The sequence below is a fragment of the Neopelma chrysocephalum genome, unplaced genomic scaffold (assembly GCF_003984885.1).
Source record: "Neopelma chrysocephalum unplaced genomic scaffold, ASM398488v2 Primary Assembly neopelma1_59, whole genome shotgun sequence".
Lineage (NCBI taxonomy): Eukaryota > Metazoa > Chordata > Aves > Passeriformes > Pipridae > Neopelma > Neopelma chrysocephalum.
In genome coordinates, this window is record NW_020897714.1 from 2,984,445 (window position 1) to 3,004,818 (window position 20,374).

General features: G+C 40.8%; 1 protein-coding gene across 2 annotated transcripts in view; it reads left to right on the forward strand.

The window, feature by feature from the left end:
• The first annotated feature begins 2,795 nt into the window (after positions 1–2,795).
• The window catches only part of TBC1D15 (TBC1 domain family member 15), a 37,030-nt gene continuing 19,451 nt past the window's right edge, over positions 2,796–20,374 (forward strand). The window contains exons 1-5 of one of the 2 annotated variants that reach the window (XM_027679719.1): positions 2,796–2,905; positions 14,836–14,934; positions 15,181–15,255; positions 15,967–16,105; positions 17,971–18,181. In XM_027679719.1, coding sequence (XP_027535520.1) covers positions 2,879–2,905; positions 14,836–14,934; positions 15,181–15,255; positions 15,967–16,105; positions 17,971–18,181 — 551 coding nt within the window. In that variant the 5' untranslated portion in view covers positions 2,796–2,878. Of the gene's footprint in view, positions 2,906–11,187; positions 11,270–14,835; positions 14,935–15,180; positions 15,256–15,966; positions 16,106–17,970; positions 18,182–20,374 lie in introns of those variants that run through there. The other variant, XM_027679718.1, reaches the window with a different exon arrangement.

A 20,374-nucleotide genomic window follows, 5' to 3' on the forward strand; every position in this document is an offset into this window, starting at 1 on the left:
TTCCTACAAAGAAAGAGAGGCTTTGATTCAATATGCTAATGATCAAGTCCCAGAGGCAGGAGAACGAGAAGATGGCAATCATGCTAGTGAAGAAAGCAGACTTCAAGGAGTCTGTTGTAAACTGTGATTTGGCTAACAAAACTGAGATGGGAATCTTAATTCTGACCTTCTTCTAGGAAAGGAACTTTGAAAGAAACCTTGAAAAAGCAATTTCATTGAAGGGCCAGAATGAGGGGATGCAATGGAGCTGAGTGAAGAAGTCCCCAGTGTTCACTGCAGATTTCAGGGAGGTTAGAGATGGCAACGGGGTGCAGAGGGGAGTAGGATTACAGATGGGTGTGTAACTAATGTATGGTTATATTGCAAGGAGAAAGAAATAAAGGAAAAAGATAAGAAGGGAAAAGGATTACAATGGACACATGGGAGAGCAAATGAGATGAAACCAGTGTGGGTGTGAAAGATGGCTGTAACAACTGCATCTCTCAAAGCAATTAATTAATGGTGATGCATTTTTAATGTGTAGCCTTCTCTCTTATATTCACCATAACACACAGTTTTGCACTTACAAAATTCAAAGAAAGGGACAACCAAAGAAAGGATGTCCATTTTTGCTACACCCATACAGCTTTCCAGATCTAGACATTACTACAAGGACTTGTGTTCTGACTGTGTTTTTATTTCATTTTCTCATCTTTATGTATGTTTATATACAGAGTCACAACAGTCTCTCCCAACTTTGAAACAAATCAGTATTTGTCTTGAGAATTGCAAATCTAGTTTTCCATGGTGAAAAGTACAGTACTGGGTGTTAATCTAATCAAAGTTTTTAATTTGAGAAGTCAGAAGCAATTATAATGCCATTTTATGACAGAAACAAAAAAATCCAACCAAACAAACAACCAAAACCCACCCCAAACCCCAGCAAATTACCTTTGCTCCTTCAGAGTTGCAAATCACTTCCATGCAAGCATCTCATTTGTCCATTTCAAATAAACAATATTTGAGGATATACTATTTGCTCAAAATATTTTATAATGGTGTTGGAATATAACCAATATCTTAAAAAAAAATCTTTATTTATGGCTCTCAGCAGCATCCTATGTTGCAGACATTAAGTGAAAGCCAGGGTTTTTTTAAAGTAATACCACGCATTTTATACTTTTCCAGGTAAAGAAAACCAATCAAAATCTGTTGACATCTGCAGAAGAATTATTTCAGGCTTTATAAATCTGTACATATATGAAAGCTGAATATTTGCTAACATGGATGAGATTGTAACTAAGATTTGCCTTTGTCCCATGACGAATATGAATGTGTTACGTGGTGAAAGCCATCATGTTGAAAATGGTGTAGTTTTCACTAACATTAACATCCCCTGGTCAGATTATGTGACTAACACATCTGTTCTAGAACAAGCAGCAGTGACAAGTATTGAGGCCATGTTGCTGAGAACTCAGCTGTGTTGGGCAGGACACGTCTCAAGGATGAAGGACCACCGCCTCCCTAAGATCCTGCTTTATGGTGAACTTGCCACCGGCTGCCGCAAGAGAGGAGCCCCGAAGAGAAGATACAAGGACTCCCTGAAACAACACCTCAGCCTTGGCCATATTGATCAACATAACTGGTCTACTCTGGCCTCCAATCGGGAGGTCTGGAGACACACCATCTATAACACTGCCGCTGCTTTTGAGAAAGCACGCAGGATCACTCTTGAGGAGAAAAGACAATGCAGAAAGAATTGTGCCTTGCAGAATATACCACCTAAGGAGTCCTTCTGCTGTGCCTTTTGCAGCTGGACTTGTCTATCTCGTATTGGCCTTTTTAGCCACCAGCGTGCTTGTAACAAATGTGGGTAGAGCCCTTCCCAAATCTTCATCTGTGAAGCCTAGCCGTGATGAAACATCTGGTGTATGAGTGTTAGGGCAGCTTCGTAGTGCCTATGGACACCCTGATATTTACATTGAGACATTATAACACCTTCCAGTACCTAAAAGGGGTCAGCAAGAGAGCTGGAGAGGGCTTTTTATAGGGGCATGTAGCGATAAGACAAGGGGTAATGGCTTCAAACAGGCAGAGGGTAAGTTTAGAATTGCTTTTAGGAAGAAATTCTTTACTGTGAGGGTGGTGAGACACAGGAAGAGGTTGCAAAGACAAGCTGTGGGTGCCCCATCCACAGAGTGTTTAAGGCCAGGTTGGATGGGGCTCTGGCCTGGTCTAGTAGAAGGTGTCCTTGCCCAAGGCAGGGGGGTGGGAACCAGGTGGTCTTTCAAATCCCTTTCAACCCAAACGACTCAATGATTCTAAGAACAGACAACAGCAGGAAGGGAAAGGAAACAACTAGAGAGAATATGATGTGTATTTTATATAAAACTTTCAACATTGCTCAAATTATAATTGTGATCTCAGGTGGCTCAGGAAAAGCTTTAAGGGTGAGAAAAACACAAAAAAAACCCAAACAAAAAAACCACTAAAAAAAAAAGAGTAATCCCGTCTTTCCCCCTTGCTGTCGCACCCGCATGTTTTCGCGGGGCGGTCACCATTGCTCCGGCCGCTGCGGGGCCCGCACCTGGGCACCTGCCAGGCTCACGGAGACCTGCGTGCGCGCGAGGAATTCCAAACGAGAGAAATGACCGAGGAAAACGCCCCTACCCTTCGGAAAACAACCCCGCCCCGGGGGCGGAGCGATCCCGGCCAGCCCCGCCCCGTGGCACTAGCCCCGCCCCCACCTCGGACCCCCGCCCCGCCTGGGAGAGCCTGTCCCGCGTTGCCCCGCCCCGCCTCAGTGCGCATGTGCAGGACGCGGCGGCTGACGCGTTGTTGTGGCGCGGCGGGGAAGCACGTGAGGAGCGCGACGTCACCATAAACACTCGTGGGCAACATGGCGGCGGCGCCGCCGAGCGGACAGGTAACGGGGGCGGGCGGGGGCGTCGCCTCTCCCACCTCTCCCCGCGGGGGTCGCGCCGGGGCCGGCGCTGGGCCGCCCTGGTTAATGAGAGTCCCAGGTTAGCGACAGTCATGCCGCTGCATGACCGGGCGGGGGCTTTTACTCCCCCGCCATGCGGGGTCTCCTCCTGGGGCCGCCCCTCGGGCACGGGCCGCCCCGGCCTCGGGCGGGCCGGGCTCTGGCACCGGTCGCTGGCCCTGTGCGCCGGAGGGGGCCGCGGCCGGCGGGCGGGACTCGGGCCCTTCCCACACCTGTGGCCCGGGCCACGTCCCGCGGCAGCTCGGCTCCAGCCCCGATCCCGGGTTGTCAGGGCACCGCTCTCCGCCGGAGGCGGGCGGCCCCGCGTCCGCGCTGGCGCTGAGCCGGAGGTGGAGGAACGGGACTTGTCCGGTCTATGTGGCCGGGACACAGGGACGTGCTCAGGGACGGCGGTGGCCTTTCCTCTGCCGGCGCGCTGGCAGTGCGCGGGAACCCGCCTGGCGCGGGTACAGAGCCTTGGCAGTCGAATGGTTTGGTAATTGAAAGGTTGTTATGTGCCGCGGACCCTTGCCGAGTATTCCTGAGTGAAGCAGTAGACCATGACAAGGATTCAGATCGCAGGAGGGGGAAGGTACTGGCAACCCTCCCTACCTCCCTCCTCCCCCGCCAACAGACACGGGTTGTGTCTGTATTGGTTTATTGTAGAAATATTTTTATTTCATTACTGTTTTCTAAGTGCGTTACTTTGCAGTGCTGGGCTCCCGAGCACGTGGATCTTTTATTTAGGATTTAAAATCTCGGTGTCGTGTCTGACTGTGTATGTAGCCACATAGCCACTGCGAGTGTGTGATAGGCTGTGGAATCACTTTTCCAACATAGGGCAGAAAATGATTGTTTCAGCTCATGCTGATCTCTCCACAAGAGAACGTGTATAATTAGCCACGTTGGCACTTCTCCGAGGATGCTGGGTAGTGCACCCAGCTAGCGTGAAAATTCAGTAGAGATCTTGCTTTGTCCCAGTTTACCATATCAGTTTCAACTAGAACTCATGGAGCAGGCAATTTGTGCATCTGGAGTTGATCCAGTTTTATTTTTATGTTCATTACTGCTGTTAGATGCTGTAAATATAAAGATAGCCTTACTGCCCTCCCAGCTGTTTCTAGCTATGCACATCCAGTTTTTATGTATACAGAGAATTTCCTTTTCTGATTTTGTGTATTTTAAACTCAATCCAGAAGTTTATGGGATGATGGGAAATACTTTAATTTCTGCAGGTTGTTTTTTTTTTCCCCCCACTTAGGCTTTTGTCAGGATCTTCTTCATGATGTTTCTCCTGAAAGCAGCTATATTGTCATAGTTTTTATGAGAGGCTAAAACTACTGTGGATTAGTTGCTTGTGAATTTGCTATGTATTCATTGTCCCTCTAAAAGAAGCCTGTTTGCCTGAGATTTAATCTCTTAAGGCATTGCAAAACTCTGTTTCAGTTATTCCACATCCACAATACTAATGCAACTTGTTAATGCAAATTCTAATTCAGTAACATTCTTTGCCTCTTTTAATGCAGAGGAAAAATGACTTGTATTTTCTCAAACTACATGAAGTGGATGGGCTGAAGTTTCACTGCTCTTGGGAACAGTTCCATCCTTCTCTTTATTTCCCCACCTGTGTGTTGCACTTCTACTTTCTTGGATACTGTACTAATTTGATTTCTCAGTGGCTTTAGTGAGCTGAAATAATACATAAAACTGATTGTGCTTATTTTTGTCTGAGTTACTTTTCTGTTAGGAGCACATTGGACCACAAATTGGTCTTTTGGATGGCAGCACGTTTTTAGAATGGCTCACAAACTAGTGGAACTTCACTCCAGCTGAAATAAATGCAGTGTAAGTTGGTACAGCATTCTCACGTCAGGCATTTTGTATTTCAGTGTATTTCCAAGCTGTTGGTGTCGTGAATTAATTACACTGTTCATTATGATAGTGCAGTGTTGTAATGAGGTGTTTCAAGTGGTACCTTTCTGCAAGAGTAGTAGGCATTAGTTTGTGGTGTGCTTTAGTCTCACTTGGCAGATCTTATCACATGGAAGTGATGTATTTTATTGTATGGGTTATTTTCTGCAAAATATTACACCAAGTAATTCTATGGAATGTGCATGACAGTATATTAAGCAGCTGGGAGAGCCTTCATTGTCTCAGCTTTCATGAAGTCTTGTTTTAGCTAACTATATAAGATTGTGGTTTCTCTTATATTTTTACTCTGTTTGCCTTCCTCTTCCTCATTTTTTAAATTCCTAGACATCATTAATATCAGTGGATTTGGAACTCGGCTATTTAATATAGTCTCTGGTTTCTGCTCTATACATTAATGGGATATGAATTATAAATTTGGTTACCTCACATACTACTTTACCTGGATTTTTGTCCTGTTATTTTTTTCTTACTGTTTCCTGTCTCAGAACGTTCTTATCAGTGTTTTTTCTATATGGATGGTTAACTCAGTTCAGGAAAACTTAAGTTAATGCAGTTGAGTTCTGGAGTCATGACTCATTCTTTATTAATGACCATCTGCCCTAGAACAGAGTGTGCTTCAGTTTTTTGCCCTTTCTTAGAGTTGCCATTTTTTTCTGCAAGTAACTTGGCAATAAGGTCTTTTGTTTTCAGAGCTTTTGACTTCATGCATGAAGACAGGTATATTTTCTCTCTTTTTGTTGCTTAGCAAATGGGAGTTTCTGTACTATATTTTGGAGAACTGACTGTGGACTCACACTTATAACAGATAACTGTGTTAGAAAATGAGGTAAAAAGTTGTGTATGGAGAGAAGTACAAACTTTAATTTTAGCCTGTCACTGTATAGGCTATTATTGCAACTGGTCTAAAGAGAGTAACAATTTTTTTTATGTTCTTGGAGTTCAGAGTATCTTCAGCACAAGTGCTGTTAGATCTTTCTCAAATTACCAATTGACATGTGGGCTGTCAGAGAAGTTATTTTGCACTTGACTATGCTCTTGCTCTTGGAGTTAAACTTCAGAGCATTAACTGGCCAAACATCTGAGCTTTAGTTCTTAAGCTCAGATGTTTGGCCAGTTCAGGAACTAGAAGTGTTCAAGTGGCACTGTAGCTGTTACTAAACAATAATGTTCTAAGTGCTGTATTGTTGGGGGATGGGGTGTGTGTTTACGGTTGAGTTTGGGTTTTTTTCTTATAACCAGGACTAGCCAAGAGATTTAAAATGTGGTATGTTAAAATTAGCTTTGCATCCTTCAGGTAGTTTGTTGGCACACATACAGCGAATTATTTTAGGTGTATATGTATTCTGTAGTATAGACAGTTTCTTGCTCCACCTTGTACTCGTTAAATTTGGGTGCAGAGAGGCTCCTATAATATGCTTGCTTGTTGCAACTTTTGTAACTTTTGTTGTAACTTTTTCAGCCTTTATAATTTACTATGTACACAATCATTATTCTTTGTGATATATTGTACTTTGTAGGTTTTATTTGAACAGAATTTAAATTTGAATTTAGTTAAGGGTCATTATGCTTGAACGTAAAAGCAGTTCAGTGATAATTCTGAAATTTCTGTATCTTCTTTCTGTTTTCTATTCATTAAGGATTTCTCTTCACAGAAGTGCTCACAGTAGGAACAGCGTGTTACCACCCCAAGCTCCTACTCTTGGTACCCTGAATAGACTTGTATTTGCACTGATATCCCACTGTTATTGGATATTGTAGTACCAGACACCAGGTACCCGCTAAAGCTGCTCTCTTACTCTCCCCTCTGCAACTGAACAGAGGAGAGAGAAAAAAAAACAGCTAAGAATTCATGAGTAGAGATAAGAGCTGGGAGAGGTCAGTGACTGATTACCTTCACGGGCAAAACAGGACTCAAAGTGGGGATGATACTTGAATGTGTTACTAGCAGGATAAGAGCTAAAGAGTGAGAAATAAAACAGTCTTAAAAACACCTTCCCCCCACCCCTCCTTCCTTCCATGTTGTCCCTCCTCCCCTCAAGCAGTGCAGGAGGACGGGGAATGGGGGTTGCAGTCAGTTGTGGTTTCTGCTGCTGCTCAGGGAGAGGAGTCCTTCCCCTGCTCCCGTGGGGTCCTTCCCACGGGAGACAGTCCTTGATGGACCTCTCCAGCGTGAGTCCATCCCTCGAGCAGCAGCTCTTCCCAAACTGCTGTCCCGTGGGTCACTCCTCCACGGGGTGCAGTCTTTCATGAACGAGCTGTACTGCCCTGGGTTCCCCACAGGTGCCACAAGTCCTACCTGGGAAAAACCTGCTCCAGTGTGGGCTTCCCTCTCCTCGGGCCGCAGGTCTCCGGCAGGACCCTGCTCCATTCTGGGCCTCTCACAGGGTCATAGTTTCTTTCATGCATCCACCTGCTCCAGCATGGGCTCCTCCATGGGCTGCAGGTGGGTCTCTGCACCCCGATGGTTCTCCATGGGCTGCAGGGGCACAGCTGCTCCACCATGTTCTGCACCACGGGCTGCAGGGGCCACAGCTCCAGCGCCTGGAGCACGTCCTCCCCCTCCTTCTGCGCTGACCTTGGTATCTATGTTGTTATTCCCATGTTCTCACTCCGCTCTTCCCTGGCTGGAATTTTCTTCAGTGCAACAATCTTTTGTTCTTAAATATGTTATCACAGAGATGTTACTGTTACTTCTAATTGGCTCGGCCTTGGCCAGCAGCAGGAAGTCCGTGCTGGAGCCGGCTGGCATTGGCTCCATGGGACAGGGGAAGCTTCTAGCAGCTTCTAACAGAAGCCACCCCTGTAGCCCCCCCCGCTACCAAAACCCAGCCACAGAAACCCACTACAGATATGTAGCAGAAATATTTTGTGGTTCAAGAGATCGGCAAAGCTTGAAAAATATACTGTTGTCAAGCAGGAAACCTTTCTTATGATACATGGTTCCTGGTGTTGTGAGCCTTCTCCTATTTGTCACAGCATGAACAGTATTTGTGGGATTCTGTCCCTCCTCACCCCACCCCCACTTAGAAACTTGGTGTTCTTAAGACTTTTGCAGGGTGTGAAATTTTACTGTCTTAGGAAAAAAGTTGAGCCATAGGCTAAGCAAACAAAAGACATAAAAGGCTGAACAAGGCCAAATGCAAGATTCTGAACCTGGGTTGGGCCAGTCCCGAGCACAAGTACAGGCTGGGTGGAGAATGGATTGAGACGAGCCTGGGGGGAAAAGCTTGGGTGTGTTAACGGGTGAAAAGTTCAATATGACTTGGCAATGCACACCTGCAGCCTAGAAAGCCAAAAGTATCCTGGGCAACATCAAAAGAAGTGTAGTCAGCAGATCGAGGGAGGTGATTCTCCCCTTCTACTCTGCCGTTATGAGACCCTATGTGCTGTGCACCCAGCATAAGAAGTAAGGACATGGACCTGTTGGAGCAAAGAGGGCCCGGAAGATCATCAGAGGACCTCTTCTATGAGGCCAGGCTGAGAGTGTTGGGGGTTTTCACCCTGGGGAAGAAGAGGCTCGAGAGACACCTTAGAATACCTTCCAGTACCTAAAGGGGGCTTATAAGAGAGCTGGAGAGGGATATTCCTTTTCACAAAGGTATGTAGTGATAGGATGAAGGGGAATGGCCTTAAGCTGAAGGAGGATGGTAGGTTTAGATTGGATATTAGGGAGAAATTCTTTACTGTGAGGGTAGTGAGACACTGAAACAGGTTGCTCAGAGAGGTTGTGTACTCCCTATCCTCGGAGGTGTTCGAGACCAGGCTGGATGGGGCTCTGAGTAACCTGGTCCAGTGGAAGGTTCCTTGCCTATGGGAGGGTGGGTTGGAGCTAGATGATCTTTAAGGTCCTTTCCAACCCAAACCATTCTATGAATTATGATTTATATTTTATTAAAATTTGAATGCCAGAAGTTGTAGCATATCTCCTGTGGAGCAGAAGATCATGTTGGTCAAGTAATGTTAATTCAATGTTTTGTGGAGCTTTCAAATGTACTCGCACCTGGTCATTGGAAGCAGGCTCTTGATGCAGTAGGTACTTCAACAGTTTAGCAGTGGATATGTGAATAAGCTGTGGGCAAACCTCAGCTATTCCAAAGAGGGAGATGAAAATTCAAGCAGCAAAATACAGAGTTGAGTTATATTTTAAATTCAATTATATTTCTTCTTACTTAAAACTTAATTCTAAACTAAGATGCTTTCTTTTGTGGATGTAAGGTCTCTCAGGCCAACCACTGCCTAAATTGAATTTATTTTAATGGCCTGTAATTGGTTCCTTATGGTGTTGAATCTTTTGTTCTGTTTACTTCCCTTCAGAATCTGAAAATAAGGTGCTGCATGGCTGCTATATCTGTTGTTACTGTTTGTGGACAGACCCATTTTTCTTTAATTTGTAGTCTGTAGTAAGACTTTCTTACTCTTTGACTTTCTTATAAGCACGCCTGCTTGCTGCTTCAGCTCTTGAATCCAGAGCGAGGTCCTTTACCTGATTCTTTAATATAAGGCAAAAATGAAGTAACTGTTACTGAAAAATTGTTAAAATCAGGATTTGCACGGTGCAATAATTACCGACTCCAGAGCAGTGGCTTATTCACTATACAAGTGCTGCAAGCTATGTCTGTTATGAGAAGCTGGATGGCATCTTGGCAGAGGAATGCTGGCCCCAAGCTGTACTCTCTGGCAGAAAAATGGACTGAGTTGAACACACTCTTCAAGAACACAGGGTGTGAGTGTGAAGTGTCTGAAACATGGGATGAGCTAACTGGGAGAGTTGCAGTGCTTCTCCATTCTCTCACATGTCCTGTGTATGGCAGGTTGTTGGTGTGTGACAGACCTAAGAACAGGAGTTAAAAGTTATGAATGATCAGTGCCATGATCACAGCTAGTACTTAGGTGCCCAGCACAGGCAAGGTGGAAAATGGCAGGACCATCCTGTTCTGTGTAGTAGAGATCTTAGCTCTCCTTTTTTTGTTGCCTACACCTCATTGGCTTAGGGTGCAATGTTGTCATCTTTCACTAGCTGGTAGCACAGGGCTGTAAATTGCCATCAAATGGGAAGCATTAAATCACAAAGCTTTGCTTGTGTTCTGGCATATATTGTAATTGTGGGTGTGGTATGCTGGAGGCTACTGCTCATGGGCATCTTTGGCAATAAAAGCTACAAACATGTCCTGTTGACTGCTCATTGTTAGCAATACAGTAAAGATATGGGGATATGAATTGTCCATGCTGTGTCCTTATGATATTAAGAATGATACAATTTCTTTCTCAGAAAATGTTACTGGGGTAACAGTGGGACTTCAGAAAGCTATTTTTTGCTGGACATGGACTATAAATACTTGAACAGTTTTTCCATAACCTTAACTAGCATATGCCATGACATGTAAATTGAGCCTACATCCTGCTGCTTCCATCTGGGTTTTTTTCATAGTAGGTGGATAGACAACTATTGCTTTGTGCAGCTTTCCTGAATTTTCTGTTGTGGTTCCCTGTTTATACAGACCCTCAGTCAGCGTATGAGTTGGAATAGCTGTTGTCTCTATGTGGCACTATGCTTTCTATGACTGCTTAGAATGAATTGTGAATTCACCTTTGACTTCTGTAGCACCTATAGAAAAAGAATACCCAAACAAACAGGTCGCGGTGGCTTACCAGCATTTGGAAGCTCTTGCATCCATTTTTAGCTTTTGATAGGATTCTGAAACAGACAGGCAATGGGTCTAGTTTTTATTCTGTAGAACTGGAAAAATAAATATGGTGTGAGTCATGCTTGCTGACTGACAGTGTGGACTTGCTCAACAAGCAGGAAAGACCGATGAATGTAAGCTTCCTGGGTACACAGTATTTCAAACTTGAAATTTTAGGATTATTAAAAAGTAATACTTTAATAATATTTTTCCTACCTTCTCCATAATTTTCTCATAGAAAAACCTTGCCAACTGAATGCTTTCACAGTCATAAGTTGCCTTAGGTAGTCATGCTTATGATTTGAAGCATTCTAGGAACTTTAGGATACCAGGGATGGATAAATCTGGAAATTGTTCTGCTTAGAGCTAGCTTTAATGAATGAAATGTCTCAAATGTCTTAAATGCCTGAAAACCTTTCAGTAATTCTGATACATGTACAGCTACATGTACAGCTACCAAGTATAATTAAAATTTGTTTGAAATCAAGTAATTTTCAAAGTTGTTCAGCTCCAGTCACATTTCATGTTCATTTGCTTTGGATGTGTTGGTGTGTGCCTTTGACAAACACTCTTCTTTTTTCATTTGTGTTTTTTTTGTGGGACCAGCAGGGTCTGGCTTTCATTTATGTAATAACATCTAAACCTGAGAAACATGCATCTCTTGGACAGTTCAACAGATGTTTGCAAACAGGTATGGAAGAAAAAACAAACCCGTCATTGTTTAAATGTGTAGTTTGGCCTTTCATTGCTGGACTGCTGTTTTGGCCCTGAGCATCTGATTAACAGATGCTGCTTTTCTTCCCTGGGCTTCTATTTCTGTGACCAGTGGATTGACTGTGCAGAGCATAGAATTCTGATTAGGTGGATGGGTTGAAGGGCTGTGATACTGGGGTGAGGGATACCTTTGGATTTTGATTAAAACCCAAGGGATGTGTCACCTTATCACCTGTGGTGTGCACTTATTGACATGAACTTGTCTTTTTTTTCATAATGTGCTTATTGATTTTGTGTAGACTTAGAGGAAGAGTGATGGCTCTAATCATATGAAAAAGCAAATGAAAGATTGAGCTTAACTCTACCTGCTTCTCACCTTTGAAAAAGAGACCGTGATGAAATATGTAAAATAATGAATAGTATAAAACGAAGGTGAGCCAGTGGCGTGTTTTGCTGTCTTGTGATACAGGAAGTATAATGGACTAATTGAACTGATGACATCCTTTAAAACTCTTTAATTCTTTCACACAGTGGGTAATGAGGCCTTCGTAGTTCACAAATGTCCATCACTAAAGGCAAAAAGTTATCAAGATTTAAAGAGATTGGATTGCTTTTCTATGCAGAGGGTGTTGAGAGGTAATACTGAGGCAGATTTAGGTCAGGTTTGGAGGGATTATAGTTATTTCAACTGCTAATAAGGGGGCAGTGGTCTCATTATCCTACCCTGTTTGTATGTAGTTCCTTTTACTGTCTCCATATGTACCAGGATCTCACTACATAGATTTTGCATGCACACTTTACACAAGTCCTTTGTATTTTAATGATGCTTCTTATCGTCCTCCAACATTTTCTGTCTTTTCTCCCACATGTTATTTCAAGACATTCATCTTTCATGTTCTGCAGTAACCTACTCTTTAGGCAAGAGGCAATGTATAATGCTATTGCCTAGTTTTGAAATGTCTGTTCTCCTGGCTACTGAAGAGGTCCAGGTGTGCTGGCTGACCTGGCATTTTCCTGATTGTTGTGCTGCAGAGGCACTGAGCAAATGGACCTTTGTGGAGCTTTGTGGCTGGGATTGAGCTACACAGTGTAATTCCAGTTGTCTACTGTTGGATGGGGTTTTATTCAAACCTAACTATTGACATTCTTTCTATTTTATACTTTCGGTATTACTAATTACTTGTATGTGTAATTTAGCATTACTTTTCCTCTTTGAATAGCTTGCCGGTGTTGCAATACCATAAAAAAAAGAATGTGTTGCAAACTACATTTTACTGTAAGGTGCTGTAACAATACTTAGTAGCATTTTTGAATTTTCAGCTTGCTAAGGACATTGTGTGAAATACAGTTGCCCAGCGTAGCTAATCTTCAGGTGCTACTACTATAGAATCATATTTTCAAAATCGATTTGTTCAAACACAGTTATGGAGTTAATCTTACAAGTAGTCCTGAACAGAGCAGCTCAGTATTTGCAAAAATTAAAGGATGGTAACTTCTAAAATGTTGTGCATTGGGATTAACTGTGAAAAAGCACTTTCTAGATATTCTTTTGTATGATTAATGCCATCTCTTTCTTCAAATTAGTTATGTTATTGTGTCTTCTAGACTCCAGTCAAGAGTTGGAAAAAATAAATAAAAGTTTGCACTTGTTATTGGATAAGAAAAATCTCAACAGCTTGGCCTTCTAGCCTTTCAAACTTGGAGAAGTTTTTTTCTTAAGTAATAGTAGGAGGGAAATAAGCTGCACTGTGAGAAGTCCTCTGTTTTACAAATAGCCTCCAAACTTCTGAGCATGTTCTTTGGTTTTATCACCTGTTTTGGTGGAGTGCAGGGCAGGGAGCTGACGCTGTTATGAAGATTTTTTAGTTGCATGACAGCTGTGGCATTGGGAACACATTTTCTTTTCCCATGAAGGGAATCATTTGTGCTTCTGAGAGATTAATGAATTGAAAATAATAAAAACAATTATTAGATTGCATACTTTCTAGACTGAGAAGGTATACTTTGTGATACATTATTGGCAAAAGTGCTCTTCTATCAGTATAACTCTAATACTAATAGGGTTTTTTTCTGGAGCAGCTATCCCAGTGATAGATAACTGGTTCATATTTCTAACTAGTTGTCATGATAGATCAGGCCCAAATAACTAGAAGGTAAAATTTAAATAAATTTCAAGGTTGCCTTGTTTAAACAGGAACTGAATTTGAAAACAGATAGTTGGTAGAAATAGAAGGAGGATTTTTTTGGATAGAAAAGAGGAAAAAGCGCTAATAGAGAAAAGGAAAAAGGCTTCCAGTATTTGAAAGGTAATAATAATCCTTCAAGAGGGAGATACACTAAGTGACCTTTAGAGGTTTCTTCCAAGTAATTTAAACAGGACACTTCAGAAGTTTCTTGCTTGTGTAAAAGGAAGGGAAGTTTAAGAACAAAAACTAAACCAGAAAGGGTGATTTAAGTGAATTTTACTGCTATTTTTAAGCCATGTTTTCTCATCTGGCCAGTTAAGCTTACACACTTAACATTTTAGTTTACTGGCCTGACTGCAAATGTGATGATTTTAAAAACTTGACAAATAAGTAAGTTGAGAAAAAGAGATACTGGTATTTTAGTACCAATGGAATACAGTATCTGTTTCTGATCAGTTGCAAATTACTAGGCTTTGCCTTCAAAAATATGTATTTCTTAAGGCAAAGTTCACAGCTTGGGTTGAAAATGAACATGGTTCTAAAACAATTATTGTTACTATTTGGTGTATTTCACTTCCACAAAATTGAAGGGACTTTTCACTCTTGTTTTAGAGTTGTGTAAAACAGAACTCATTTGCATTGTTATAGGGCCTGCTGAATTTTGACAGACAAGAGCTCTGAATTTTTGTTTGTTTGTTTGTTTTTTGTAAGAACATGATCAGAATGCTGTGAGGAGTTTTGTAAATGCTTAAATGCAAAAGTTACATGGGCGGTGTGCACTCCCACAAACCTTTCTTATCCAACTGTCATGTATTCTACCTTTCAGATGGAATCTTTGTCACTGGCCCTGAATGTAGGACTAGGCATTTAATCTCAGGCTGCAATTTTTTAGATCTATGGAGTTCATCTTTTGTAAACTAGGTGGTCCATTTTAAATTTAGGTTAAGGTTACAATTCCAACATGCTTAACAGCATATGGGGGAAGGGCAACTATATAAGAAAGCCTTTTAATGTTTTAAAAGCTGTATAGTGTTTCCATATGAACTTCTGCCTGCTGATTTAAAAAGTGCTAGGTATGGAATGTGTTTTCTTGTGGTTTACTGACAAAGTAGTAACAGTATGTTGCTTAGAGGGGAAGTTTGACAAGTTCCATTTTCTATCGTTTCTTGATTTAAGTAAGTGAAATACTTAGATCTTGGAGGTGGGCTACCTTTGTAACAAAACCCCTAACAAGATAGATGTGTTCATTTCAACTTCTGTAGGTAAGTCAAAATGATAACGAGTACCATAGGAGAGAGAAACAATTTTAACCATTTTAAAACCTTGTTTTTTTTTTTCATTACCCATTTTGTTATAGGTTGTGTATGAGCAAGATGGAGTTTTCATTCATTCATCCTGTGGAAAAAATGATGACCAGGACAGCTTAATAGCAGGAATACTACGTGTCATAGAGAAGGTACTTGCATAATACAGTTATGGGAACTTTGTATATTTGTTGGCAAAACACATAACATAGTTGGCAAACCCTTTACTTAAAAAGGCATTTAGAATTTTGTAAATGAACAAATGTCACATAATGTTTGACATTGTCTGCATCATTTATATGTATATGTAAGTTGTGCCATAATCATACCGTGAATAAATAGTTTGATAGGTACTTTGTTGTGTAGTGTTGAATGTTTTATGATTGTTTGTATTGTAGGAAAATGAAGTAGTAGTAGACTGGAGACCACTGGATGAGACTTTGGATACTTCTAATATTCTCTGTGCTGGAAAGGTATGTTTGTTAGTTATCAGTGTTCTTCATTCTGTTTCTCCAGAGATTTTATTTTGTGTTAACTAATGCGTAGGTGATCTTGTAACTGGAAGCAAAACTTCTTTATCATTGATATTAATACTACATGTAGGAATCTTGTGTACTGCAGCCCAGGTTATTAGGATACATGTGTAGGTTGACTGCATTTAGTTTTTACTTGGCTCACAAATAAAATAGAGGAGACTAACCATATGAATAGCGAAGATGGAGTGTAAGTATATCACAGTCACCAGTCCCTCTGCATCTATTATGTTGTAGTCTGGTGAATCACTCTTCATAGTTAGACACAAAACTGAGAGGTGCTATGCTAATGCAAAATAAAAATAGAAGTCTAGGGGGGTTGCAAGATGCAATGATATGTGGTGTTTAAGTGGTATTAAGAGAATGTGACTAAAGATGAAAGATTCAAGTTTTACATTTAAAGAAAAAGTTTATGTTGATAAAGTTTGCAAGAGAGGCAAGGATATTTTAGTATGTTGAATTCATTAAGTAAATCCAATTAGTCATAAGTCCAGATTTCCTGTGTTGAACTGTATCATGTTTCTGAGGGTTTTAATACATTTTCTTTTAATATATGAAATGAAGATGCTGGTTCTTCATGTTGGATCTGGGAAACTAGCTTAGTTTTCATGCCTTGTGGTTTTTGATAGTTGCTTTTGTTGTTTTTCTCAGGATTCTAGTTCTGTTGTGGAGTGGACTCAAACTCCTAAAGAAAAATGTACCCGAGGAACAGACCGTCCAAGTAGTTATGAAGCAGAATGGGACATGGTCACCACAGTCTCTTTTAAGAAGAAACCTCATTCAAATGGAGGTACTTAAAAAATAAGTGTGGGAGAGTTTTTTGTTTGTAGGGTGTTCTGGGTTTTTTTTTCATTATTGTAACTTGTAACTGAAGAATTGCCTTTTAGACTCAGTAAAATGGATTTTATTAGGACTTGAAAAGCTAGGATTCATTTGTGGTAAGAGGTGGATCTCTGGGTGTGGAAAAAAATTCACAAATAGAATAGCTGTCATCTGCCTCCAATCTATTTTTTCCTTTGAGTTGCTAGAGAATTGTATTGAAAATGAACATTAAACCAGACTTCTTGCTGTGACAATCATTAGATGAAGTGGCAATTTTATCTGCATTGGACTCTTGCATTCTTTGAAACAAATGGAATTTGAACTAGGTCATGTTAGAAATAAAAATAGAAAAATAAGTGGTTTACTACTCAAATGCCTTTCCATACTGCAGCAGCAGGGGGAGATGGAATGTGCAGTTATGTGTTCATGGGTCTTTTATGTGGTCTTTTTTTACTTTGGCAGAATAATTTTATAGCTACACAATTTTTTTTGTAGTGTCTCGGTAGAGATGTTGAAAAACAAGTTGTGGAGAAAGGACAGTGATTCTCAAGTAATCTTTTTTTTTCTGATTCTCCCATTGTGTTTTTTTTTATAATACTTGTTTTCCATGTATTATTTCACAGCCTAAAATTGGGGATTATTTTGCTTGTTTGACCATCTTTATGATGGTTTTAAATGTCACCTATGTCATGTATGAGTGCAGGGTTTGGACTTCAGATTATGAATGGTTTTGGGTAAAGCACAGTCCTTGCTCCTTAAATACTCTGTTTGAGAGAAGCTTTCTGTTCTAGTGAGATATATATATATATATATATATATGTATATAAAGAGAGAGAGAGAGATATTTATCTCTATATAGCTAAACCCAGCATCTCTGTTGAGTATAGAGGGTTTATTGCATCACTAGTTTGTACTGAGTTTTCATCTTCAGACACCAGAGCATGTCTTCATCCATAGTGAGTGTCACTCAGCACTACTGACTTGGATTTTGCTCTTTGCTACTTCTTGCTTGTTTCCAGTTGCTGTAATTTGATGGGAGTAGGCCAGGGTGTGTGCCAAATTCCTTCTAGGCATGCTGGCAATTTTGTGTCCTCTAGTAGAGTAAAATTTAATTCCTTCTCTGTAAATGTATACAGTCTTGCACAGAGTGTATACATGCTTCCACAGTACGGGAGAGAGGGGTGATGGGAAGGTTTTCAGTTCCTTCACCCTTCCTTTGGTAGCCTTCTTACACAACACATGGCTGATAACTGTGGGCGATATATCTCAGTATTGTAATGTATATCATGCACTACATGGTGGAGGTACTGGTCAGATTTAGCTTGCTGCTGGTATTTGGTATGGCAGTTGTATGTTTAACTGCTGGATCACCTCTGTCAAAGAATTGTAAAATATCCTGAGTTGTAAGGGACCCACAGGGATCATCAAAGTCCAACTCCTGGCCTTGCACAGACCACCCCAGGAATCATACCACGTGCCTGAGAGTGTTGTCCAAATGCTTCTTGAACTCTGTCAGGCTTGGTGACTACTTCCCTGGGGAGCCTGTTCCAGTGCCTGACCACCCTCTGGGTGAAAAACCTTTTCCTATAAGCTATAGGTACAACTTTAGGGGAGCAGTCTGATGGACTTGCTCGTTATTTTAGAAGCCTGTAGAAGACAAGGAGGCACAAAGAGAACTTCAGAAATAGCAGTTAGTGTGCATTTTATTGTTAGAACCAATGCTGGGGTTTATATTTTGGGTTTGTTTTTTTAGGAACAGTGACATATACGATGCATTTGTATTTGCTAACACTGGAAGTCAAACTGAAATCATGTGGTAATTTTGTTTTTAAGATGCTACAACTCATGCAAATGGAGAAAGCAAGTGGTCATTCCTGTTCAGTTTGACAGATCTGAAATCAATCAAACAAAACAAAAAAGGCATGGGATGGTCCTATTTGGTGTTCTGTCTGAAGGATGATGTGAAGCTTCCGGCTCTTCACTTTCATCGTGGAGATAGCAAACTATTGATTAAATGCCTTGAAAAGCATGTTGCGCTGGATGAGTAAGTATCAGACAGTTTAGTTCTGTAAAATACAGATTATTGATTTAGTTAAATCCTGTAATGAATTTCAGATAAGTAGAATCAATTTTCAATGTGACTAAAACTGTGATTTAACATATACATTTGGAATGTAAACTGAAGTTTTAAAATTATTGGATTGATTTATGAAATATTTTAGAATCTGTTGAAGTGTTACTAGTTTCAAATGCCTTGGTAGCTCCCTCTAGTGGGTGCAGAAGCTGCTCATGAACATTTATTGTAAAAGTTAAATCCTCCATGAACCACTTGTATTAAATGGGGTAATTTGTGTTAAAATTTGAGATCATCTCCTTAGCGGGAAATATATATGAGTATTTACATGAGTGTGGGAGTAACTTACAGCACTGTCAGCTAAATCAAATTGTATATAAATGTTTTTCCCTAGAATTCTGTTTCTCTGTAATTTCTTGCATGGTGGATATTTCACGCTTGATCTTTACTCTGTGAATCAACTTTCTGAGTGTAAACATAGTTAGACCCTATCACAGTGTTAAATACTTGGGGGTTGTTGTGTATTTATACTGTGTTACCTCCAAGTTTGTCACTTGGATAAAAGCCTTTTTGATTTTGCATAAGTGCAGAATAAAATAAAATGTTCTGGTCTCACCATGTAGACGTAAATATAATTTAAGAAGGTAGTAGGGTAAATAAGACTAGCTAGAGCATGAAGAAGCAAATGAGGTGTAACATGTACACCTATAACAGGTGTAACATCAGTGTAACAGATATTCTGTTTTCAAAAGTGTTTTGCTATTGTCACTTGCAACGTAATAGTCTGATAGATTTGAAGGTGGATAGTGAAATGACTCTCGGAATCCTTACAGAGGGCTCTGTTCACATTGGTAGCATCACTGAGGTCAGAGTTGCCTTCAACAAGTAGGGAAGGTTGTTGCCAAGTAATACTGCTAGGATGGAGAGCAAGCCAATAGGACATGAGTGTTGTATATTTATTGAACTGATTTGTGAAACACTTCGGCAGTCTCAAGATATGGTTTTGGAGCTGCTGATAATCAGAAGCTGTCAACTGCTTGGAGAAGGTAGCATGGTCAGTGTGAACAGCTGGTGAAATGGTACTGGCTGTAGCAATGTATGTGAGCTTTTTAAGGGGAAAAGTCAAGAAGACCAAAGGAGAGGCTACTGGGGCAGCAGGATGAACTTGTAAATAAGAATATTCTCTGTACAGCTGTAGATTAAAAAATCCAGGATGACAACTTCATTTTAAATCCTGAGGTTTTTTTTTCTCTAGGTTGCAAATTAATTCTTCTTAAACCTCCTTTCACTTAGTTTCATAATTTCACAGCTTTACAGGCACAGGGAAATACTGTCGTTGTGCCATCCCCCCCACCTCTCTCCCTTTCCCCCAGAGGAAATTGTTCCTTTTTGAGCAGACTGCTCTGTGTTTACTTATTTGTGAATACCTTCTGACCGGTTGCTGGTAGGCTGGGGCAGGTTTTTGAGGCAAGTGATGTAGCAACCAGTTGAAAAACACCTGTGTTGTATGGTGAGTCACTGAAAGCTTTATACCAGATCTGTGTGGCATCTGTTGCCTGTGTACTGCAGCAACATATTTCAATTTTTCTAACCCAATTGCTAAAATGAGACAGGGAAACTTGAGGTGTTATTCAAACTTGCAGGGTGTGCTGAGCTGCTTAGTATTGTCACCTTAAACAGTTCTAAGCATTAATGAACGCAAGAGCAGATACTTCAGGAATTTTAAAGCAGAAAGCAATGGCAGTATGGAAAATAGATGAACTTCAGCATTGAGCTGAGCAGGAACTTCCAGTTTTAGTTTTCTTATTCAATTAAAGTGTACTTCTGGCACCAAATTCTTTTCTGGGGTCTAGTCATGAATTATGATGATAATTTTTTCTGAGGAAGGAGAAAAGAACAAATATGCCATCCAAGTTGTGATAATAGCAAACTTAATCTGCATGTTTCTGTTGTTTCCTAATGTTTATTCATTCTTTAGTACATAATGCATCTAAGCTCACAATCTCATTTAGGAAAAGATGTTTACTCAGCTTCTTGGATGCCACAAGCAAATACTTGGCAGCATAATTACTTGTTATCCCAATTTCTAGTTTATAGTATGTGGGATATTGATATTAAGGCCAAAATTTTAGCTTATCTCTAAATTATCTTTCTCTCATAGGT